The 26,478-nt window shown below is 44.7% G+C and overlaps 1 protein-coding gene across 1 annotated transcript in view; it reads right to left on the bottom strand.

Annotated features, from left to right (window-relative positions):
• Window positions 1-26,123, bottom strand: part of MMS22L (MMS22 like, DNA repair protein) — a 522,815-nt gene extending 496,692 nt beyond the window's left edge. The window contains exon 1 of the mRNA XM_086926628.1: window positions 25,850-26,123. Within this exon, the coding sequence (XP_086782754.1) occupies window positions 25,850-26,037 (188 nt within the window). The 5' untranslated portion in view covers window positions 26,038-26,123. The remainder of the gene's footprint in view (window positions 1-25,849) is intronic.
• Window positions 26,124-26,478: the final 355 nt, after the last annotated feature.

Genomic DNA, 26,478 nt, shown 5'->3' with positions numbered 1-26,478 from the left:
GGGTCAGTATGGCACAGAGCAAATATATCATATAGATAGCCTACTGGCAAATAAACAATTAGAAACCAACCCCTCCTCCAAACACCCCCCTCCCCCCCCCCCCCACACACACACACACACTTCCACCTTAGTCCCTCCTAGTAGCTAACAGGTGACTGAACTAGCTTTGGAACTTACAAAACCACCCCATTATTCCCTGTGAGAGTTTAGGATACACTGTTACTGACAATTGAGGGCTTAAGAAATTAAATGTCAGAGCGACTGCGATTGCCAGGCAGGCCTACGGTTGCTCAGGTCCATGGCTCTCCATGTCAGTACCTGAGGAAAGTGATGAATGAAGAGCTGATCTGTGTCGCTTTCACATCCATTGTCGCTGTTGAGCTTTATTGCGAGGTTTCCCATTTCTGATTCCATCCTGTTGTCCAACCAAATCCCACGGAGGGACCAGATTCCATCTCAAACTTTTTTGCTCTGTGGCCCAGTCACAAGCAGCCTCAGGGGAGTTAAAGAACAGGATCTTGGAATCGTAGATAACTTTAAGCTTTGCGGAATATAGGAGCAGGTACAGGATTTTCATGGCCCGCAGATTCTGCTTGATATTCTCAAAGGATGTATGCTGCTGTTGAACCTGCCGTTTGTAGTCCAGGAAGATCATGATGCATATGGATTGGAAAGAGATTGTTTCTATGGCTCGTGCCCTCTTTATGATTACATCTCTAGCCCAGTAGATTAATATCTTAGCACTCATGGGGCACAGGGGACAACCACAAAGGGTTTCAGCATCAGCGCCCTGTGAGCCCTTTCGATCATAAAACAGGAGGAGAGCATAACATCGGGCAACAATGACGACTTCTATGCCTCAAAGAACTTCTCACAAGCTGAACTCACTAAACCCTCAGAAAAGTCCATGAAGCAGAGACTGCTCCTCCATGCCCTATTTTCAGCATCTTCTTCATTCCCTTCATGGGCCCTGGATATCATTGATAGGCATGGCACTGTGGCCTTGAGAACCTGGACAGCGTCTTCAAGCTCAGAGATGCACTGCTCCGCCCCTGAGACTCATCGTGACTTCTGCATCGGTCACGATGCAGAGGTCTTGGCCATCATTTTGCTCAGCCGCCAGGGGTGCAGGATGCTCTTTGGGAGCTCAGGTATTGTGGGCAATGGGTCCAAGCTACGAAGCAACTTGTGTCCCAAGGGGCCGCACACAACAGGTGAAGTCAAGGGAGTCAAACGGGCTTTGCCAGCGACCAGAATTGATAATGCTGCTCACTCCTGGCAGTCTAGATCTCGGTGTCACACGTACGCCATCTTGGTCTTTCAGGTCACGCCCCCCCCTAAATCTGATAGTACATACCTTGACAAACATAGCATACGTAACCAGATTTCGTTCACAATCTCCTTCTGCTGAACACAGGATTGCTTGTCAATGATGCTATAGATTTCGCCAAAAAGGACCTACGCAGCCAAAAGGGCAAACTAAGAAGACACTCCTGCCCACAGCTCAGCTGCTCTGCAAACACAAAGCTTGCCCAAAAAAAAACAGCAGACAAAAGAAATATTACACAAATATTGTATAATATTCCAAACCTATATCCAAAGAGCATTTAAAGGCTATTGAAGGAGCTCCTTCACAGAACTGGGAGAGGGGAGATGACAGCATGGCCCACAGGAAAGTGAGCAGACACTACGCTCCAGCAGAGGCAGTGGTACACAGAGCAAGGCTGCATCAGTTGACAGACATGCCAGTCTGAATGTGGAGTTGTACTGCTGCTGGATCATGTCAAGCAAAGAAATGGCTCTGGTGGTGGGTGGCGACAAATTGTGTGGCAGATGCAATCATCCACCCTTGCCAGGGGCGGGTGGGCACATGCACTTATGGGCTTGGCAGGAAAATTGGCACCTACTAGATGCGTGGCAGCAGACAAGCAGGAAATATTCACACATTTCCGACATACACAAGCCAAACACTAGAACATACTTGCTGCTCACCTTCATTCATATTGCTGGAGCGACGCACAGTACAGAGTATCTCATGAAAAAATATTCGGATCACTCCCCTCTCCTGCTCTCCCTAAAGTGGGGTAGGGAGAGGTTGCGCATCCACTCATTGGGTCTTAACAGTGTGGAGTTGGAAGATGCCATGTTTCGTGGTACTGTTCTGGGAAAAGTAAAAAACCTATTTGAAGCCAATGTTGGCACAGCCGTTGATAGAGTGAGACGCATTAAGGCATACATCAGGGGGAACTACAGCAAGACCTCATATGATGTGCACCCCTGAGGGCAGAAGCCCACGAGACAAGCTCAGAATTAGCCCTGTATGATTACATCGAGTATTTAGCACATGCCCATGCTGGCGGGCATCGGGTGAGTCGGCTACTGCCTGGACTGTTACTGGAGTGTGCTCATGGCACGATTACGGCTATCTTCTACCCAGACAGCCACTGCGTGTACAAACAGACAGATATAGTGGCCGGGTTTTCCAAGTACAATCAGTTTCTGCATGGGCAGGCAGAGTGGGATCGACTGCGCTGAAACTAGCGTCAGCAAGTAGATGGGCACATCACAGAGGGAGAAATGAATGGGGCAATCAAACACTAAGCAACTGGGAAGACAGTCAACAATGGTCTCCCACTGGAATTTTATAAATGCGCACAGGTGGGCCTGATTAAGCCCCTTGCTAAAATGTATCCTGCTGCGCGCAGAGTTGAATCGCTCCCAGAGTCCTCCAGAGAGGCAATCACAGTTATGATCTCGAAGCGCGGAATCAAACAGACAGATAGGAAGGCATAAATACAGCTGTCTCTCCTCAATGTGGACTGTAAAATACTGGGCAAAATAATAGTGAACACAATTCTGCCATAACTGCAGGACCTGGTTCACTCAGACCGGTACAGCTTTGTACTCCACAGAAGCACTTATATGAATATTCAGCATTTTTTTCACATCATGGATACACTGCAGGGTGACTACAGTCGAGCAGCAGTAGTCAGTGGACATGGAAAAGGCCTTTTACAGCATATTGTGGACATACATTTTTGTGGTTCTTCAATGCATGGTGGCTGGTCTTGACCTCATAGCCTGGATTTAGATCTCTTATTCGGATACAAGGTTGAGGGTCTGCATTGGCCGTGAATAATCGGACCGATGGCAAATACACAGAGGCACCTGACATTGCTTCCCGCTGTCGCCCCTACTATTCGGGCTCGCTATGAAGCCGCTGGCATGCAAACTGCATACGTGGTATGCTGAGCGGGGCAAAACATAGAATGGGTACACCCACATTTTTTCTCTGTACGCAGATTATATATTGATATACATGCACAATGCTAGAGCCGGATTGCCACCCATTATGCGGACACTTAAGGGCACATTAATGTAGCAAAGTCGAGCCTTTTCCTGTCAACAGAACAGGTGGCAGTCATACTCTCTGTGACCGTGCCCACGAGCGGGTCAAGCACACCTTCCATTATGTGGGGGTGTAGATGGACAGAGACCTGGCAGATGTACGGGAGGGTAACTTGGGTATGGTGGTTGCAGCTCAGGGGCGGCAGCTGTGGCTCTGAACAAACAATGCCTTCCCCTAGGTGCCCAGAGGCACCAGACTATAAGCTGTATTATTTGGCCAGCCACCTACAGTGGCTAATGACGTCGGTGGCCTGGGAGGCGTCACCGGGGGTGGGTTAAGTTTGGCCTCCTGGAACGAGCAGAGAACCTTTGAGGGCGTGATCTGGGTGGTGGCACGGAGAAGGGGGGGGGGGGGGGGGGGGGGGGGGACGCACAACCATTGCTGCTTCGAGTGACCTGGTACTGCTGGAAGCAGTATCAGCGCAGACAGCAGGGAGGAAAGGCATCCTCACCAGATCTTCCACTGTAGTGTCCCCAGCCTTTGCTACTGTAGGGCGCACAGGACACTGCTCACAGTTGAGGCACACCTTTGTCACCATCCTGGGGCCGTTATTCGCACAGGGGGGGCAAGGTCCCATTCAAGAAGCTCTGTGCAGACTAGGACATCCCAGCATGGCAATTGCTAACCCATGCAGCGCCTACCTGAGCAATAAGCCAAATATGGGGAGATCCGGGCAAGGAACCGGAGGCCAACCTGACGCTCCAGGTCCTGTTGACATGGAGTCTGAGAAGCCACTGTATAAACAACATATACAATGCAATGAATAAGGCTCAAGGTCCAGAGCTATTGGACTTGCAAGACAAATGAAGTCAAGATCTGCAGATAAAGCTGATGGCTGCCGACTGGGACAAGATTCTGGGACACATTCCACAGGTCTCACGGAATGAGAGGTTTAAACTCCTGAAACATAATTATGTATATCGCACACACATCACCCTGCCACGCCTACACAAGAGGTTTATGGTAACACCAACATGTTTTCCTAGATGCAGGGCTGAGTAGGAGGACTTCTATCACATGACGTAGCAATGCATGGCATTGCCCCACTTCTGGATGGAGGTGTGCGCACACTTCACACGGTGGGCGGTATACTGCATATTAGCAATCAATCTGGATTTATAAGGCATGGCTAATTACTCGATAGGGTATCCAGACCCGTTACCGGGATTCTGCGCAAACACAGAACTGTGCACAGAGACGTAGGACCCCTGTGAATTAGGGTGTGCCAAAACTCACCTTAGTACCCAGAATCCCATACCAGACTAGTAATCAGTGTCACATTAGCTCCTATAGTAAAGAAACCAATGATTAGACAACCTAGTTACACGGACAAGCCAATAAACAGGGTCACGTTATGATAACCTTGGCGGCTTAGCACTCACTGTACAGACTGGGGATACAATGTATGTCCAGAGATGTCAGAAAACAATCCTTTTCCCATGTATAGACCTTCATCCAAGCTAAGTCAGCAAAAACAGCTAAGCAGTGTTCTGTGCAAAAGCAGCAAAGGGGAAATAAAATGGTGTTCAAACTCGAATAAGCCATGCTGACTTAACATACACGGCCCATAAGCCGTACGTCAGGGAACACACAGCAGGCCAGAACGCAGAGTTCAAGTTCAAAGAGGACAGAACCAAGTTCAAAAAGCCTGTTGTGTTTGAATTTTAGGAGTGAAAATCCAAAATATATTCAAGCCAGTGGGAATATAACTCAGCCTTGTAAGGGAAAAACCAAACAAAAAATAAAAATATTCACGAGTCCAGCACGTGTCTATGAAGCAAAAAGCAATACTTCAGTCCAACAACGTGTAAACACCAAATGTTGCAACTGCTTCCAACAAGATGTCGTTGTTCTCATCCATGAACATTTCAGCCATCCAATCAAGCAAGGGGAAAGAACATAAATGTTCCTCGATCGGCGGAGCCTCTAGCATCATCAGAGGACAACTCAGGCTTATTTCAAAAAAACTGCGATCCAGAAAGTCATTGGCCGCAGACCAAATGTTCCAATTGCCTAGAACCCCATGTGCCGCTGCGCCGGCCATAATCCAAGTACCAGAACAGTCTATTTCATGAGCAACTAATGGACTCATTAGCAGATCAAAATCCAGATCAGGAGACACTGTGTTGCAGAGACACAAATCCAGGGCCCATTCGAATTCACAATCCAGGTAATGAAAAACAGGCTGCACGCAAGTGAAGAAAGAGAACCTGAAGGATAAATCATATACTACACTTAGAGTTGCCAAAGGCAGGGCTCCATAGTATTCTAGCATCCGGTCACGCAGGAGGAGCAGCCGGGACTGAACGTCTAGGGGCACATACAGCGCATCCATTTTGCGATAAACAAAACGATAGCTGAATGCCTGCACCCAGAGCAAGGGGAAACCTCCAAAGACGCTCGAAAAAAATCGAATTAAAAAATGCAGGGATCCCACCGAATATAGTCTGAAACGAGGTAACAAGGCCAGAGCATACAACTTTAAAAAACATTTAGCCAAGCTCATAGTTTACGAGGCATTCAGGATCATGTGGATCAAAGCAGCAAAGTGCAAGGGCAGGTCCGTATTTAATAAAGCATTTACTTCTGTACGAGTATTTGCAACGTGAAGGACAAATGTCTCACCCTGCCAGCTGTGTAAAGAGTCCCGGCGTCATAATTGACTCTGAGCTCACTCTCAAGGCTCAGGTGAGCGCCGTAACATCTTCCTGCATGTTCCAACTGCACAGGATTCGGAAAGCCGCCCACCTACTGACCCCTGTAGCCGTACTACAAGTTTTAATAGCATTGGTGCTGTCCCGTCTGGATTTTTCTAATTCTTTGTACCTCGGTCTCTCTAAATCCCTGCTGTCTAGGCTACAGATTATTCAAAACCAGGCTGCCAGACTGGCGTTTAAAATCCCCAGATGGCAGTCGGCCAAACCTTTACTGCATCAATTACACTGGCTACCAGTCAACGAAAGAATTGCCTTTAAGGTTGGCTGCCTGGTCTTCAAAGCCTTAACTGGTCCTTCTCCCGCTTTCTTGAAGTCCCTGGTTACTCCCTACTGCCCTTCCCGAACTCTGAGGTCTACTCATCTCCAGCTCTTAGTCACTCCCCGGTTCAAACTCACTAAATTGGGAGGCCGTAGCTTTTCCCATCTGGCCCCCAAATTATGGAATTCCCTTCCGCTCTCACTCAAATCCTCACATTCTCTTATATGATTTAGGAAGCCCCTAAAAACTCTGTTGTTTTCACACCCCCATTAAAATCCCTCTGTTCAGTTTCAGTGTTCCTACCAGCGCCAGGAAACTCATGGTGACAGTGCGCTTTTACAAATACTCATTAACATAACATAACAAGGGGAACTTCCTTTTGGGACAATAGAGCTCTTGTTCTGCTCATCTTGTTGAACTCTGCTTTCAAGGTCAGAATCGAGGGCCAGATGGAAGCATCAAGCCTACCATGCGGAGGAGGGAAAAGCACATTCTTGCAACAAGTAACACGCTGGGAAATGGTAGCAATGTAAGCAATACCGGCGGCTAACTCACAACACTCCTCATTATTCAGTAACAAATAACTACCATTAGCAAGCAGCGTAAATGTTGGTGTAATGGCCGGGACTGGGGTGCCTTTTAAAACACACGCCAAATTCGGTGCAAGTACATTACAAGAGCCGTGCAATTGAAGAATTCTGCATGTCAACGAATGATCGGGGGTAAAGACACAATCCTCACCATTTAAAAACACTTCCTTACCCTCCCTTAAACATCTGTAAGTGAACGGGAGGTTCCAAACTTCATGAAGGAATGCTCCACCCAAGGGCTCAAATCTGCCTATAGCATAGTGTTTCATGCAATTCTCGAATTTAAAAAGAGACAACGGCAAGGTTATTAACCCGTGAATAAGCCAAACAGCTGAATTTGCCTCTGCTAACGAAAAAGGCAATGGTTCTAATTTTTCAATATGCAACAGGGAAAACGTGGCATCTTTCATTGACATAAATTGTTGTTTTAAAGTCAAATTAAAAAGGCAGAAATAACAAGCTCGTATTCATGTAATCCCAAGGTACGCGACCATTCTTAAGTGTTTGCAAAGTCCAGGCAAACTGCATGACAGAACGCAATTGATTTTGCCCATGATACAACACTGCAACATCTTCTTGTACAATATCGACTACAGACGACACAATATTATCTAACTCCTTCGACGCTCATGACGAGCTCAGCTCGTCATGAGGTAACCCTCTCGTATCTCATGACGAGCTGAGCTCGTCATGAATAATGGGATTTACCGTTTTCCAGCGCAGGAGAGGGAATACGATAAGCACCGATGGTGTTAAAGTGTAAATTCGGGAAGAAAGGGTGTTAATGCTGTTGTCTACCACAGCTAGCACTTTTTCTAAATTAGCTTGATCTATAGCGCTAAGCCTAGAAGAAGCTTCGACCTGAGACTGTTTCCAAACTTCATTGTAAGCAGCATATATCCATCTTTTCGATCTGCCACGCCGCAGGGTCCTTAACAAAATCATTTAAAATCAACAGACTCAGTGAGTTTGGACAAATGCTACTTGACAGACGCTAAGGATGAATGTCTGAGCCAACTCTGGCACAACTTGCCAACAGAATAGGTGGTAACTGAATGGTAACCGCTGTATAGCCAGATGCCAGACCCAGAAAGCAAAGCTGGCAGGAATCCACACTTTTTTGCCATAGCAACCAGCCTTTAGGAGTAATGCTGGAAACATTAAAAGAGGAATTACTGAGCAGTGCCTGTATTTCCCTTAGGGGTGTACTGGTAAAATTATTCCAATTGGGGTATGCACCCAAATCAGGAAAGGAAGGAGTATTTAATTTTTTAGAAGTAGCCAATCCAAAGCATGTCGTTTGCGAAATAGTGTCATTCAGGAACAACATATGGTTCGGGATGAGAAAAGCACGTAGCAAAACCTCAGTGCCTTGCACTTGCCAACTTTTAGAACCCCAAACAGATTTAAGATCAATAGTATCTCTCCACATTTCATAGCCCCCAACAGCCAACTGGTCTACAAAGGACTTCGAATAAAGTAATTTGGTGTGGGTAAGTCTAACCTTGGAAAATGACTCTCCCGTCAATTTAAACATAAAATGCATTAGGGTTGGACTGATCAAAATCAGTAAAATAGGAAAACTTTTTCAAAAACAGTTTTTGAGCTGCCTTCCACTGGTGCGACACAATGTTCCCATTGTGTGAAATTAACCATGCTTCTGAAGGAGCCAGTCTAATGCAGAAAGTGATTGCCAAAATGTTGGTAACAGTACAAATCACCATAATTTGCACATTCTAAATATAAATCTTCAGCATCGAAGGCAGCATAATATTTCAAATCAGTAAATAAAGCTTCAACCGCTTTAGCATCCCAATCATCAGAGCGAATATACTGTTTAACCACATTCGCCATAGAAACACGGAGTACATTGGGAACATTAATAACCTCTATGGGACCATGAATTTGGAACTCTACAGCATCCCATACAATCCCATCTAAAACGGGCTAAGCAGTTATATTAACATAAGTCTGGTCCCTCTACATGATGTGCGAAGAGGAGTGGGGAGCCAAAGTTCCATCAATCACTTGGATTGACGTTCTTTCTTCAACACAGTTTCTATTGATAAAACGAAAAAAAAAAGATCACAAATCCTATGGACATGAACAAAAAAAATTGCAATCAGCAGCAGCCAAATGCAAATCCAAGGTGGGATCAAAAAATGTTTCTTAAATCAGCTAACAAAAAGTGAAACTTTCGAAGGGGTCTTTGATGTGGATGAGCCAGTGTCAAATGAAAAACAGGATTGATTAGCCACACGGGTTTCCAAATCAGGCATAGACAAGTCAGTTGGATAAGTATATTCAGTGTCATCAAGAGGATCACCAGAAGGTAGATTCACAACAAGATTCCTAAGTGGACTCATTTCAATTGCAACATCAGGCCCGATGGCAGGATCCGGAGCCAAAACAGAGTGTCGCACCATTGCTGGACACAAAATCTTAGGCGTCATACTATACAGTATTCGCCACCCTGTGTGGTTTGACATGGTCAATTGAAATGTACCTGTTCCCCTTTCGCCCAGGAAAAGGAGGTAAAATGACTGTTCTTGTACCCTGCACACCAAGCAAGGCAACTGGAGCTTGATAGGAAGGACCAAATTCTTTCTTGTTGTCGATCTCTCGGACCAGTTCTCCACCTGGGGTAGATTGCGTATGTGCCGATAAAGACTCACAACTCTTTTATAAGAGTTCGGGCATCAGCCGAGCGCTGAGGCCACATCCAAATGAATCTGGAGCACGAATCCACTGTGACCATGATAGATTTATAGTTGCCATCCCTTTGTAAGGGACCACAGTGGTCCAGGTAAACACATGCCAGTGGTTTATCTGAAATTAAAAGGGGCGTCTGCGCCGCGAGTTTCACTGTTGAGACTTTCATTTTCTGGCAGATTTCACATTACTGGTCTGTTTCCTCATGCGCGGCCACCAGTATCTTTGCTTTAGTAATGACACTGTGGCGGAAACACCTGCGTGAGCAGAGGTGAGCCCTTCATGTGCTAAGATTAGTCTTAACCTGTTTTCCATGTTTGGGATTACTCTATCCCCCACTCCAGGGATTCGAGCAAATGGAACATTATTTGTATCAGTTATATACGAGTACTTGAGTGGAAAGCCTTTTGGAAGTGTATTACCACTGTCTTTATTGAAGCAGTGATAGCTTGCATTATTTCGCGGTCTATTTTTGTTTTTGAACGAGTGATTGCAGCTACGGGAACCGTTTGCACAGCTGCTTCGCGGCTTCATCAGCCAATTAATTCCCTGCAACGTGAACGCCATCACGTTGACGACTCAGTGTATGGATCAAGTTAGTCTTTTGTAGTTCTTTCTGTAAAATAACTACTTGTTCCCAGAGCATTTTATGCTTAATTGTGCCTCCTTTTGCATCTTTGAAACAGTTTTGAACCCAATTCTGCAAGTATTCATTGTAAGATTGGACACAGTAATAAGAATCGCACACTAGGAGTGTGGGGAATTCGCGATCAGTATTTTCAAGCGCCATCTTGAAAGCCTGTAGTTCAGTCTCGGAGAGATTGAGTTTTTGTGACCATAGGTCTGAATTTACCAACGCGCCAGCGACCTTTAACAATCGTGCACGCAGCACTATAGCTTGTTTTCCCCCAATTGCGGGCTGTGCTGATCCGTCTGTATAAATTATACAGACGTAATGTTCTAGAGGCAGAATCTCAGTGGGCAGAGGACATGCTTGTTCGTATTGGAGAAATTCTTGAGTATTCAAGTACGGGTCAAAAACGTATTCAACGTCTGTTGCAGTAAGAGAATTTACCCATTGTATCCATCTTGGATGTAGAGCTATTGCATTCGGAATGCTCGCTTTTGTTCCTGCCTCTAAGGCAGGTACAGGAGTAACGACAGTTATGCGTTTACCCTGTGCGAGGGCTCTCTCTTTTGCTACTGCAGTTTGAACCGATGTGAGAATTTTTTTCTGTTGAAGTGAATTTCATTTCAGGTTGTGTGTACAAGTGTGATTTGTATGCTATTGGTACCTTTTCACCTTCATTAAAGGTCAGGTATGTGAATCTGCATCTCCCTGGGATGATTCGGATTACAAGGTTGCGTTTACGCGTGTCTGTAAATGTGTTGTTGCTAACATGTCACTTTGTACTAAACGCAATTTCTGTGTGTTTTTGGGTCCAATTAGTTGGTTTGAAATCAGGTTTGATTAATTCGTAGGGAGATTTAACCCTTTTAGCGTAGTTTAGAATGTAAGTTCTTCCAAAATTCAGGAATCCTAGAACTTACTACATTTCTCAGCGTTTTTGGAGGTTGGAGCAGCGCTCATTTTTCTAAAAAGTTTGCAGCCAGGCTTTTGCCTTCACTTGTAAGTTCGTATCCCAAGAATAGGACGTTTAGGTGGGCAATTCTTGATTTCTTAAAATTGAATTTGTACCCTTCAGAGGCAAAACTAAGTATTATGGTGTTCAACCTGCTCAAGTGCCTGTCCAAATCATTGTCTGTAAGATAGATGTCATCGACATACGATAATGCCTCATCATCATACGTTGGTAGTAACTCTGTTACTCTTGCTGAAAATAACCCCGGACTATTCTTGAATCCTTGGGGGAGACGACAGAAGTGACGCTGTGTCCCCATAATTGAGAAAGCGGTCAAATACCTGCTTTCAGGTGCGATATTTTGACAGAAGAAACCATTTGAAATATCTAACGTGGTTTTATATTTTTTACGCACAATGTTATTCATCAGTGCTGCACAGTGTGCATTTTGTACTGCAAAGGTTTTGCAACACGAATTTAAATGTCTGTAGTCCAAAACTAGACGATATGTATTGTCTGGTTTGGAGACAGGAAACAAAGGATTGTTCATGGACGAGGTGCATGTTTTAATCACCCCTTGGTATTCAAGTTGATCTAGGATCTCCCTGACCTGTTTTTTAGATTCTTGTTTAACTGGAAACTGCGTCTGAGCAGTTGGTTGATTTTTTAACTGGATCTTTTAGTGAGGTGAATTCTCCTCCCATCCCACATGATTTTTATATAATGCTGGAGCCTGGGCAACAGCCCATTTTCTGGCATAGGTGTATTTTTTATGAATAGGAATAGGATTTGAGAAGGCTGGCATAATGATCTCTTCACCATGTGGGCACTCCCTGACAAATTCAAGTGGCCAGTCTTTTTCAGCCAGAAGGATGTCATAACCCTTAGATAGTTTTTCCCAAAAGAGTGCTTTTATTTTTCTAGTTATGACCCTCTCTATCCGGAGTGTTACTTCATATAACTTATGGGGTACACTAACCCTGGTATCTGCAGTTTCAACCTGAATGCATTCATTCAGGTCCACTGTCTCCAGATGATCCTTCAGGATCTTGCAAACTATGGTAATTTCTGCTGCGCTGTCCAGCATTATCTGGGCCCACTCCCCGATCTTGAGTTGTGTCCTCAAGATCCTCGCCATGTCTGATTTTAAGACTTGCTACCTTCTTTTTGGTGAATTGAGTTTTCTTATTTTTTGGAACGTGTTGATCGTCTTTGGACTTCACGTGTTATTCCTTGTGTTCTGATCGTCCTCTTCTTTCGGATTTCTGCGAGGAAGTCTGAAAGGTACGAGAGGAACGCAAGTCAGTATCTTGATATCTATCAGGTTTTCTCAAATTATCCCCGTTTCTGAGGGTAAATCTTTTTTCAGAGGGCTCCTTTTGAGGAGACCTACCTCTAGATTGATGACGCTTTTCTATAGGAAGTGTCCGTCTATTATTTTCCCACTTCTTTTTAGGAGTAGTGAGTGTGTTTTTAATAAAAACTTTTTCATGATTTTCTGTTAGTTTGGGAGGGAAACCAGTAAAGCCCGAACTATCTCTTCCTAGTTCTTCAAAGGATTTTTCAATTATTCTGACCAGTTCATATTGTTGCTCAGTTACATCAAGTTCTTTTAGTTTTTGGCGGATTGCCACGGATGCTGCTTCACCTTTAATATTAGCTAATATTTTAGCTGAGACGTGTTTGAAATCTTTCAGTAACTTCATACCGAGATTTAAAGCAGGCTCTGCCCCGTATTCATTTTCAATCTGTTTCAGGACGTCTGGTATGACCGCCATAGACGGAACACCATGTGTTTTTGTGTAGATTGCAGCAAAGACTGTACCCCAAGTGTCACAGTCTTCCAGGTGTGGTGCGATCCCCATTGGTAAACAGATTGTTAGAATCCTGTGTTTCTCCTGTGTTTCTCATGAGGTGTACTATCGGGAAATACTGCCTCAATCTGAGTAATTTTTTGAGTTAACCAGAATGGAATTTTTTCTCTTTTTGTTGGTAATTTACCAATGAATGATTGTATAGTCTGCAGTGTAATTTTATTTGTGTTCCCTTGATGAAGGGTTTGCTGTGGAATCCTGATAGTCAGTTGGACTGTTAGAGTCAGCATGACATATTGTACCAATTGTCTATTTATTTTAATTAATTGTTTTAGCTGAGCTCACAGTTCTACATATGTCATTTTTTCATTGTCAGGATGTGGTGTATAGCTGGCTAGTATCGGCCATGTTGCTCCTGGTCAACCTAGTGGACCGAGCCTGGTAATGTGATTTTGATGTTGTAGGGCACCTTTAAACCAGAGCTGATGCTCTTGGTAAGTTAGTGGAATTTCGAGGTCCTCGAAAGGAACGTATTCCGCTGGATGTTCCTCTATCTTGTAGAAGTGGAACACATGTGTTGTTGGATTTCCTTGTGGAAAAATAATCCATGAATAGAATACCTCTGTCTGCCGATATTCGTGGGCCTCTATGACAAATATAACCCTACCACCTCTTGGTGATAGGCCGTTTTCTATGAGATTTATAGCGATGGTTTTCCTTACATTTTCTGGGATGTTTATAGCATCCGCGTCATTTTGTTGGAAACCTGTAACGTCTAAACCCGGTCGGGTTGTAGATGCTGCAGTTCCACTGGCCCCGGGATTATCATCGTTGGCCATTTTGTTAAAAGTTTTGCAGAGCAAGTTTCAAGCAGACAAAGATAAGGAACACTGTATCCTTCAACGTTGAACAAAACCAAAAACTAATACATAGGATTTTTCGTCCAACTTAGTTATGGCAGATTTTATCCTTTAACCCACTCCACGGGAAAAAAGGGGTCTCTGTAAAAGGACGACTGGGTTACTCTAGTATCTAGCGTTAAATTAGTGCCTTACCAAATGTTAGGCGCCATGTAGTGTAGTTCCTATATTCCCAATAGGTTCTGCGCATTGGAATAATATTTCCTATAGATGTGACGTAGGACTTATGTCTACTAGGTCTCCATAGAATATATTAAACTTAATTGTGAGTGCCAGCTAGCTCAGAGGTCACTAGAAATGTTCTCGAGTTCACAAGAAGGGATTTAGTTTCTGACAACCGCATAAACATGACAACTTTGTTTCCCCAAGATAAAACTGATCTTCAGAGTCGTGGAAACAATAGATAGATATTTTACTAAGTCATTCGTGCATGCTTCGTTTCACCAGAGGTGCAGAGAAATAGAGAGACTGGCGTTTTCAATAAAAAGGTATTTATTGAACAGTCTTCTTTCTCATGAAGAAGAAATTAACTGCTACAATCGTAATACTGGCTGTAAAGTATAGAGCACACAGCAAGAAGAGAAATAGAGAGACGGGCGTTTTCAATAAAAAGATATTCATTGAACAGTCTTCTTTCTCATGCAGAAGAAATGAACTGCTACAATTGTAATACTGGCTGTAAAGTATAGAGCGTACAGCAAGAAGAGTATTATAAAATAATACTGTAAAAGCATGGTATGGTTTCTAATCCATAAAATATATACATAAATAAAGACTAAAAGTACTCAACTGGTGCTTCTAAAATACACCTACCCCTATGTACCTAACCTAAGTCTAGTACGAGGGAAGAAGTAAGTGTGGTGTAGCATAAGTTTAGTATTCTTTTTGCCAAGAATCTATCCAAGATTTCTCTTAGGGTCTAATCAGCTCTGTATCTTGGTTTAGAATGAAGAAGGTCAGTCTCAGAACTAGATTTCCCAACACACGCAAGGGGAGCTTGAAAACACTGGAGCTGAGTTTCTCTGCAAGAGAAAAGACAGCGTCTCTCTCAGTGCGTCTGCTGGAGGGTCGGCTTCCTTCGGCACTTGCTTTAGCAGGATGCGTCGGGCAAGTAGATAGTCGAACTGCTACAAACCACCGTGTGTTTGCTTGGGCAAGTGTGGGCATATTTATACCTTCAAGGTGCCGAGGTGGACATAATAACGTCATCAAAGCGTTTCAGTTCTTTGAAAACTCCATGAGTTCCTGGACAAATCAATATTCAAGCAAGGGAAAGTCCCTAACTGCTGAAGCCGAGTTTTCCAAGAAATCGCTGTGGATTTTCGGAACTAGTGGAAGTAGCCATGCCGTATGTGGACTGCATGAGCTATGTCTAAATATGGTTATGATTTCTATGCCTATATAAAGGACAAGGTGATTTATACCTATTATTATTATTATTATTATTATTAGCATAAGGGCATGAATCGGGAAAATTACACTAGGGTAATAAAATGCTATACAACAATCTGTGTGAAAAGACACTTTGAAAGACCAAAGGAAGCAGTATATTAAAGAGAAACTATGAGAATAAATGATAATTGAATGACGACACATACTTAGGTAGTAACACTTCATAAAATGTCAAACATACCACAGGGAAAAAGGCAGGCATACTAATTTAACATATGTTGACAATGTTGGGACAGTTTAGACAGAAGTTAATAATGGTGTAGGCTGAGGACCAAAAACTGGCTGTGGAAGAACTTATTGGTAATAGTAGTTGAGAAATTAGCTTTAGATTTAGGCAGAAAAGTGTGGTCTAGTCATGCTCAACATGAGCTATAAATCTTTTATACCACAGCCAGACACATAGCAGTCAGAGTAACCCCTGATATAATGGTTCAACATGTAATAATAGCATTGAATGTTAAAGGAATTAGTGATCCCCTCAAAAAGCAAAGGTTAAGGTCGCATAGACAGAGAAAATATGCAAAAACGGTAACGTTTCAAGAAATTTAATCAAATGACGTGTGTGGAGCTAATGCCTCTTTTTAAGTACTGTTTTTTAATACAAATTTTCTCTTAAACACATATGGTAAGTATAATTGTAGTTGCCTTGAATTTAAATAGATTTTACAACCCCGATGAGGCGCTGAATTGCTTTACGTTGGGCAGCATGCTGCTCTGGAACCCATGGCTATTGGTTAATCTAGTATTAGTGCCTATTGTTAGTTACAGGGATTAATCTTGTGCACTCAGTAAACGATTCCATGTGTTCATTCCAGTTTCTTTGTGATAGATTACATTAACAGGAGCTAGCTGTGATCATTAGTGGGTGAGCGGAGATATGCGAGTTTATGCAGAAGGTTGGTGAGGTAAGTAGAAGAGCTTATAGGAGATTGCGTATTGTTAGGTTGCATGGCTATCACTTGCAAAGAAGAAGAGGTGGTGATCTTTGATGTGACTTGTGGGCAATACAATCAGAGATTAAAGTAAACATGCAAGTGACTTTGAAAAGGGTGTGCTCAGAGACTGCACTCCTCCTGAGGTCCATTTGAAGGAAAACAAGCATTAGAAATGCAATAGGTCTCGCAGCATTAGAGTTAGTGCTTTTAGAATTGTTTATGGGTTTTTTTGTAAATCTTTAGCATTTTTGTTTCCTGTAGCCAATGCTAAAGAATTAAAAAAAAAAAAGCCATAAACATTTCTAAAAGCTCTAACTCAAATTCTCCGAGACCTATTGCATTGGAAATGCAATAGGTCTCGCAGTAGGAAAGTTTGAGCTATAGGTGTTATTTATTTTTTTGTTTTTTATTTATGTGTTGTTTTTTCTAAATAGCTAAATTAATAGCTTTCTTCTTTACAAAGCCAATAGTTATAATTTTTGTAAATGTGACACCTCTAGCATTTGTAAAGCAACATGTTTTGTATTAACGGGACTTATATGTGACTTATATGTATTGATATTAAAAAATCAATGGCTTTAAAAAACAATTAATAATTAATACGTAAATAAAATGGATTTTATTTTATATTGCCAATAGCTTAAAGTTTATTAAATATATTTAGTGAAGATGCTGTGGTTGCGCTGAGTGAGGGTGAGTGAGGGTGAGGGTGAGTGTGGGTGAGTGTGAGTGAGGGTGAGTGAGGGTGAGTGAGTGAGGGTGAGTGAGTGAGGGTGAGTGAGTGAGGGTGAGTGAGTGAGGGTGAGTGAGTGAGGGTGAGTGAGGGTGAGTGAGTGAGGGTGAGTGAGTGAGGGTGAGTGAGTGAGGGTGAGTGAGTGAGGGTGAGTGAGTGAGGGTGAGTGAGTGAGGGTGAGTGAGTGAGGGTGAGTGAGTGAGGGTGAGTGAGTGAGGGTGAGTGAGTGAGGGTGAGTGAGTGAGGGTGAGTGAGTGAGGGTGAGTGAGTGAGTGAGGGTGAGTGGGTGAGGGGGTGAGTGAGGGTGAGGGGGTGAGTGAGGGTGAGGGGGTGAGTGAGGGTGAGGGGGTGAGTGAGGGTGAGGGTGAGTGAGGGTGAGGGTGAGGGGGTGAGGGGGTGAGGGTGAGTGAGGGTGAGGGGTTGAGGGTGAGGTGTTGAGGGTGAGTGAGGGTGAGGGTGAGTGAGGGTGAGGTGTTGAGGGTGAGTGAGGGTGAGGCGTTGAGGGTGAGGTGTTGAGGGTGAGGCGTTGAGGGTGAGTGAGGGTGAGTGAGGGTGAGTGAGGGTGAGGGGTTGAGGGTGAGTGAGGGTGAGGCTGAGGGGTTGAGGGTGAGTGAGGGTGAGTGAGAGTGAGGGTGAGTGAGAGTGAGGGTGAGTGAGGGGTTGAGGGGTTGAGGGTGGGTGAGGGGTTGAGGGTGAGTGAGGGTGAGGGGTTGAGGGTGGGTGAGGGGTTGAGGGTGAGTGAGGGTGAGGGGTTGAGGGTGAGTGAGGGTGAGTGAGAGTGAGGGTGAGTGAGGGGTTGAGGGTGAGTGAGGGTGAGGGGTTGAGGGTGGGTGAGGGGTTGAGGGTGAGTGAGGGTGAGGGGTTGAGGGTGAGTGAGGGTGAGTGAGTGAGGGTGAGTGAGTGAGGGTGAGTGAGTGAGGGTGAGTGAGTGAGGGTGAGTGAGTGAGGGTGAGTGAGTGAGGGTGGGTGAGTGAGTGAGGGTGAGTGAGTGAGGGTGAGTGAGTGAGGGTGAGTGAGTGAGGGTGAGTGAGGGTGAGTGAGTGAGGGTGAGTGAGTGAGGGTGAGTGAGTGAGGGTGAGTGAGTGAGCGAGGGTGAGTGAGTGAGGGTGAGGTGTTGAGGGTGAGGGTGAGTGAGGGTGAGGTGTTGAGGGTGAGTGAGGGTGAGGCGTTGAGGGTGAGGTGTTGAGGGTGAGGCGTTGAGGGTGAGTGAGGGTGAGTGAGGGTGAGGGGTTGAGGGTGAGTGAGGGTGAGTGAGAGTGAGGGTGAGGCTGAGGGGTTGAGGGTGAGTGAGAGTGAGGGTGAGTGAGAGTGAGGGTGAGGGTGAGTGAGGGGTTGAGGGTGAGTGAGGGTGAGGGGTTGAGGGTGGGTGAGGGGTTGAGGGTGAGTGAGGGTGAGGGGTTGAGGGTGAGTGAGGGTGAGGGTGAGGGTGAGTGAGGGTGAGGGTGAGTGAGGGTGAAGGTGGGTGAGGGTGAAGGTGGGTGAGGGTGAAGGTGGGTGAGGGTGAAGGTGGGTGAGGGTGAGTGAGGGTGAAGGTGAGTGAGGGTGAGTGAGGGTGGGTGAGTGTGAGTGAGGGTGAGTGAGGGTGAGTGTGTGTGGGTGAGTGTGGGTGAGTGAGGGTGAGGGGTTGAGGGTGAGTGAGGGTGAGGGGTTGAGGGTGAGTGAGGGTGAGGGGTTGAGGGTGAGTGAGGGTGAGTGAGGGTGAGGGGGTGAGGGGTTGAGGGTGAGTGGGGGTGGGTGAGGGTGAGGGGTTGAGGGTGAGTGAGGGTGAGGGGTTGAGGGTGAGTGAGGGTGAGGGGTTGAGGGTGAGTGAGGGTGAGGGGTTGAGGGTGAGTGAGGGTGAGGGTGAGTGAGGGTGGGTGAAGGTGAGTGAGGGTGGGTGAAGGTGAGTGAGGGTGGGTGAAGGTGAGTGAGGGTGAGTGTGGGTGAGTGTGGGTGAGGGATTGAGGGTGAGGGGTTGAGGGTGAGTGAGGGTGAGGGGTTGAGGGTGAGTGAGGGTGAGGGTGAGTGAGGGTGAGGGTGAGTGAGGGTGAGGGGTTGAGGGTGAGTGAGGGTGAGGGTGAGTGAGGGTGAGGGTGAGTGAGCTACATCTAATGACTTCAGAGGACTGCTTATAGACTGTTTAAATTACAACCACTGTCGATAGTAAGTACTATTGACCCTGATAACACCCTAATATATGTCCAAAGTCACAGTTTGGTAGGACTGGGCCAGACCAATGTATATGTTTCTATAAGTGTAGTCAGGACCATACAAGGGTTAGTTGAATAGCCTTGGCGGAAAACCCTGCTTCATTTTTTCGTATAAAAAGATCCAGAGCGCCGCCTCAAATTGACAGGCGAAAGTATGATCTAAACATTACTGACATCTCCATCCTGAGGCGTGGGGTCTATAGCGTGACAGCTCGGTCTACACTTCATGCCCTTGGACGAACGCGGATTGGCTGTTCCGTTCTATGTGTCAGGAGCTCAAGGCTGACAAAACTGATGCCGAACTCCTAAAGGAAGTTTGAGAAAAAATGCGCTTGAGATGAGTAGCAACCAAATCGAAGGCAGGCAGATTTCGCTTCATTTATATCCAGTATCGTTGTTGTCCTGAGCGGCACCCTCGGGGCAACAGAAGCCGCTGCCATTGCTAAATAAAACAATGCAAACAATAGTTTAAAATATGGCGCGCTGAAGGATCTTAAATACAGCCTTTAACCCCTTAATCCTCGCTAATTGTACAAAACACCCACTGTAACGCAAGAGTCGAAGAGCGTTCTGACGTACCTTGCCTCGTAGTTTTTGCAGATGCGTAAGAAGTAGACAGAGGACTAACGCTTCCCCAGGGTAGGGTAACGGGGCGGCCATTTCAGAAGAGAGCGTTTCCGGTCGAGAGGAATGGCAGCTTCTCGGATGGCCACCATACCCTGAAGATTTGCCGTTTGATGGAGAAAGTAAACACAAATTGAGACAGAACACTTTATTGGTCTAAATGGAGGGAGTCTCCCTTCCAATTAGAAAGCCTGCTTGTGCGTGAGCTTGAGGTCCTTTCTAAGCAAGTCTGGTGAAGATATAAAACACTTTATTGCATTTCGGGTTACGTTATTAAGTGGAGAGGTCATTGAGTCGGTACTTGTTTTTCTAGCCTCTCCAGTGCATGTTTTGTTTGCTTCTTTACTTTTGTAGCAGGTAGTAAGATCTGATAATGTACCCCGAAGGACGGCAATAAGAGACTATACAAAAATGCAAATTCAAACAAATCGCCCAGCAAAACGTGTGCTCAAAGTCCTGAAACGCAAATAGATTTTCTGCTTGTGACAGGCCAGCTGTTTCTGTAATTCTTACACTATTACGTGATTATGCATGGAGTAAAAGTTTTGAACGCGACATGGCAGGCAGGGGAGGGGGGCGGAGAGTAGGAGGAGGAGAGTAGAGGAGGCACGGCCTAGCGGCCGTGCAATCAAGAAGTGAGGGGGTGGAGCTGGGGGAGGCTGTGTGAGAGAGTAGGCAAGGCAGGCGGCTGGGGGCATGTGCACGCGCATTTAAGCTCAATGCGCATGCGCATTGAGCTTAAATTTCTCGTGCACTGCAAGGAATCGCCACGATTCCTTGCAAGTTGGGGATAAAGAGTGGATAAGCCACCATAGACTCGCAAGCTCGATGCGCATGCGCATCGACAGGCGAGACCTAAAAAGGAGAGTCGACAATCCGATGTTCTAAGTAAAGGTCAACTTTTCATGCCAGGTTTGTAAATATAAAGACTGTTTTTGAGATAGCATGGAATTTGGAGATGCAAGACTGTAAAAAGAACCAGCATAATTTGTATGGAATATAGTGGTATTTTAAATACTTTTGTTATCAGTAGACCACCACTCCAGCAAAGTCTGCTGAGGGGAAGCATAAAATAACAGATGGATACATATGCAAGGACATATCAAGAGATTTAGGCTGTGCTCGAGAAAACAGAAACCTCATCATCATATCAATTTGAGAAGATATATGGGTATATAAGTCCAACCTTGAGAATGAGGTTCAGCAATTGCTGGATTGGATTTCTAGTGAAGTTTATCACCAAGTTAGGCTCACGGCATTATAAAAACAATGTGGAGTCCTTTCAGATGTCATCGCTTGTAGAATGCACTGCCATGACACATACATAAACTATCAAGGCGGGGGACAGAGTAGAACTGGTGGTAGTAAGAATATTAAAATGCCCTGTAGCTACAGGGCCCTGTCACACTTCGAAAATTGTAAGCAATACAGGTGTTTACACCATGTGAGAGAGACAGCCGCAGAAAGGCTGGTTGGTGCCCATTGTAGTATGCCCGTCTGTGGTCAGTACCTCTACCGTTAAAAAGAGCAGAAAAAATGGACACTATCTTCTTTTTCTGAGGTGAATGAAGACCAAAAAAAAAAATAATTTTAAAATACGCATGGGAATGCGGTAAATGTTGGTACTGGATTTCCAAAGTTATAGGACCATGCAACTTATATATGTGGTACGATGGCTAGCAAACTTAAAAATGACCTGGTCACCAAACTGATCAAAAATCCCACTTTGACATTGCTCCCAAGAGTCTTACCATTCTTATCTAGAACTACAGCTAAAAAAACTACCTTAACATGTACATACACAATGCACTATATGAAAAAGTCTCAAGGACACACAGGGTTAAAAATATATGTACATACCACAGTTAATTACATAGAACTCTGTGTGGTACTCTACTATACTTCGATGTGTGAAAAAAAAGAAAAAAGGCAAACTTACAGCCAGGATGGATGGCATTGGAACACCTATATAAAGATGGCTGACAACAGGATTTTCAGAATCCTGCCTAAAATGGGGAATATGAAACTTAAGCTTTACAGTGGGTGCCGCCTTGGCAGCCAACATGAGACTGATCTGGACAGGATTCTTCAGGGAAGCTGAAATACATTCAATAAATAGAAATCTCCTGGTGCAACGATCATAGACATTTATAGAGCATGCTTAGCAAAAACAAAAGTGACAAACACCCACCCTCCCCCGGGTTCAGAAGTAATTATAAATAGGAGAAACTTCAGAAGGAACTAGTTGGAGACAGTTATAGGTCTAGTGAAGGTCACCCACACAAAACGCAAGGACAGACAAAGCATGACATCAATCGGGCTAGCCTCAGTATGCAGTGTACAAGGGACGTAGACTGAGAACGGGTCTTATACAGCCATATTGTTTGGGGTCAAGGACAACACATTTTTATGTTTATTTTCTCCCCTGGACAAGAGGCTCTTTGCTCCAGCATGCATCTGCTGAGGAGCAACACACACAGATCAAGCCAAGAACCTGCCAAGGATCTTGTGACAAAGATTAAGTGCACTTGAAAATATACCCGTTCTGTCTGAATGGTGAAAAAAGAAGTATAAGAACACAGAGATTCTGCTACTGCGAGTTTCAACCCATCACTATGCATTGCTGCTGTTTGGTTGTTTCTAATACAGTGATGTTCTTCCCCTGGTTGGAGACCTTTTTGTGCTGTGTCGCCCCAGGAAGCTGGCCATGCTGTGCAGTGCTGTCCCTCCTAGCAACTGGTAATGCTCAGTAGGGCTTACACGAAATGCTGACCATGCACTGCAGTTTTGCATGATTGCTAGTCAAACTGTGTGTAGTATAGCGCGGAGATACCCCTTCGGGGGTCTAGTCTAGCGCTCTATAAGCATATAAAATAAAATAAAAATAAAATATGTTATAATTTTAGTGTGCAACGGTACACAATCTTGGGGTCAGTTTTAATGATAAATTGAACCTTGAAACCCACGTTAATAAAATTGTGGGAAGATGTTTTTTGCACATCAGAGCTCTCCGGAAGATCCTGCTGTTACTCCCATACCAGGTGCGAGCGCATGTAGTAAGGAGCGTTATTCTGAGTCGACTTTACTATGGAAACGCGCTACTGCTGGAAACACCTACGTACCTGATTGGAAGACTCCAGAGAGTACAGACGGTGGCGGCTAAACTGGCCCCGTCTAGACCAAGACGGTCATCTACATCCTTGGCACGGTTGGAGCTGCATTGGCTTCCGATACTCCAGAGGATTAAATTCAAGTCACTGTGCATTGCGAATCAATTTCGGACGGCGCGTTCGTTTGAATCGCCATTCAAACGAACTCGCCGCCCGAAAATTGATTTGTGTTCTACAGCGGAAAGTTGAGGCCGCTTCAGAGCTCCAGCATCTACCCGTCTTTTAAACAGTGCAGATTTGCAAAACAAGTTCCTGGCACAAATTATAAAGCAAGAAGTGTATGCATGTTTGCTGCCTGATAATGTTGAGCGTCGGGTGAAATAACGCCAAGCTTTCTTCAGCAAAGCTTTATTGGGTCCTGATGTGAACTCCATACTAAATAGGAGTTTGAAACGCGTAGACCATATTTGTTGAGCCATAAGACCATCAAATTCAAAAAAGATTGCTCCAAATTTTGAAGTTGGGACAAACTAATTGTCTATGGTTGTGTGTATAATATTGTAATTAGGATTTACTGTACATAATTTTTTGTGGCTGTTTTTGTGAGCGATTGAATGTCTGATATGTGGAGTGACTAAGTATGGAATGATGGTGAATATGTAGAGGTCAATGTTTTATGAAAAGTCGGAACAATTTTTGTATTTGTGGTATTGATGTTGGAAATGTAAATTTGGTGAAACTGAACCAATTAATGTATTCGAAGTAAAAAATAAATAAAGAGATGAATTCAGACTAGAAGTCGTGCACCTACATTGTGTTCAATTCCAATGTGTTGAGAAAAGAGAAGGATTCTGTTGAACAGTATTGGCAGTTGTTTTGTTTTCTATTGGTCAGTGGCTTGGCTTTACTGTTGGGAGCCCAAACCCAATGGTGTTGTTTTGTTCTATTAATTTAGAAGGCATATCAGCAATAAAGATGCCTAACAAGTAGCTTATTTTATCCTGGAGAATGGTGTTCAGTTTTTTTCTCTCACATCCAAGTTAGAGGTTTTAGTAAAGTGAACTGTCTTGTAATCGTGCCGGGGAACAGGGAGTGTGGAATGAAAGACCGACTGTACGATGTCAGATGTTTTCCTAACACACATTTAAATAGATTGTAATTTAACTGTATAAATATTTCAAAATATATAAGCAGTTAGGACTGCACCTTTTTGTAATTTTGAAGTGTGATGGAAAGAAAGATTTAAATACAATAATTCAGACCACTTTACTTGGCGGTGTTCAATTTATAAATATTTGCTGAAACGCGATTTTTACACAACCGTTTGTACACTATACGGTTTTATCAGTAAAACTATGTTAGTTGGACAGCCTGTGACCATTTCAATGGAAAATATGCTGTCTGTAAATGACAGTGTGCTACCACATCTTGCTTTAGTAAAATATTTAGGAAGAGAGTTTTTAAATATGCACCGAGAAACGTTCTGGCTCCCGTAATGATGACAATATTATTAGTGAACTAAGAGGCAAGTCAAGGGTCGTGTGTACCCTACATGTTGGGTAACTTCGTATTGAACATGGAGCAAATGTTTAGCATATTAAATCAAACAAAAGAATTTTTTGTATAGCAGACTTGCTGAACTCACATATTTGAAGTAGCTCTCATATGTGATAATGAAGAAAAAGGCGAATTTGACCAATACAATATTTGCCCAGGATCACACAATTTGAGGCAAGTTTATGAGTCAAGAGCATTACCGTTAGTTCGAATAAATGATTTGTGATTAGACCTGCAGGTCTGGCAACATTTTTATGATTTTTCTAGGCCTATATATGCAGTGAGGCCCCGGTCTGTACCCTTACTGCTTCTGATGGCTGATCCTACCCTGCAGTATGTCCCTGATAGCTGACCATCCTACAAGGGTCGTGGCCCCTCGCTGCTTATCCTCCAACTGCTGACTGTGCTGAGTATTTGTTTACATGATGAAAGCAGTCAATGGCAAAACAAAGTACAGTAAGGGTAAACAATATAAACAGTTGTCCATTCCTAGGCAGCTTTCCATACTGTATAGTGTTTCCACATGAAGGCTGCACGGCCGCAAACTGTGCACAGTTGCCTATGGCTAGTAACCACACAAAAACCCATCACCAGTTCTCTGCACACTAATCACTAGGAGTGATTAGTGTGCAGAGAACTGGTGATGGGTTTTTGCTGCAGTGTTGTCAGTGGCTGCCCAATGGCATAGCCAATGTGTTATAGGTCCTAGTAAAAAAGAAGGAAGTGGGCCCCCTGGCTGCTGCTTGAACCGCGAAATACAGCAATTATCAGGATTCAGTGGGCCCCTGAGGACTCTGCCCCGGTGCCACTGCACCTGCTGCACCAATGGAAGCTACGCCCTGTGGCTGCCGAGTATTCGCTCATGATTAGTTTACGCTCAAGCCCTGACCATATTGTGCGGTTTACCCCCTGCTGCAAACCATGCAGCCCTGGCAACGACTGCTTGACAAGTTATAAAGTGGTACCGGAGATCACGATGCAAGTGGCGTGTTGCACCCCGTAACTTCTGTGCTGCCCTTTGATGTTGCTGACCAAGCTCAGTACTCCAACGTCGAGCTACTCATATGTTGCTCGTCGCAGGGTAGGGTCGTGAAGTTGGAACTAATACGTGCAATGCTCATTCAAACTACTACTATCTGCTGGCCATGCACGCATAAACACCCAAGAGTGCTGACTATGGGCACAGGGGTCTCTCTTGTTGCAGATCCGAATACACAGTGCCCTTCTGCCCTCTAGTTGTCTCACCTTTTGAGGCAGCCGCTGGCCAAGTAAGATTCCGGAGAGAAGTGCCTTGTGTGCTCTCTACTCTGGACGCAGGAGCAGAAGCCGGGGGCTCTTCTGTGGCTGCTGTCACGGTCCGAGTCAAAATCCAGGCTCTCTTGCAAAGCAGGGGAGAGCGGCGGGGTCAGGGACCCACCGAACTGTTCTGCCATTGAAGCGACGGATAGGTCCCAGCAAACTCCCTGGGTTTGTCAGTGTGATTTCAGAGTACAGTACAGCTTCCCGGATCCCGCGCTCCAGACGCTCCGCCCATTGTCGGCAAAGGGGCGGCATCAATGCACGTGACGCCATCGCGTTCTTGCGTCGTTAAACTGAGCGGTGACTGACTGTGATGGTTCTCAGTTTCTTGGTAGCTTGGGTAGTGTATTACTCCTCGCTGAGCTATCGGGGAGAACTTTTTTAATGCCTTATTATTGTTTCGCTGCTGTAGTATAATGCAGGAGTGGCCGCCTTATTTTGGGTTTCAAACATTAAAAATTAAGAGATTTTGCAATAATGAGGGGAATGCGTTTTGACATTGACCTGTATTGTTTCAGCCGCAATTTTAGACAGGAGACAATTGGTTTTAGGCATTGGGAGTCTCACTCCTGAAT

This window comes from Lissotriton vulgaris, chromosome 6, assembly GCF_964263255.1.
Source record: "Lissotriton vulgaris chromosome 6, aLisVul1.2, whole genome shotgun sequence".
Classification (NCBI taxonomy): Eukaryota; Metazoa; Chordata; class Amphibia; order Caudata; family Salamandridae; genus Lissotriton; species Lissotriton vulgaris.
The sequence above is the reverse complement of the archived record's forward strand: the minus strand, read 5'-3'. Positions and strand labels throughout refer to the sequence as shown.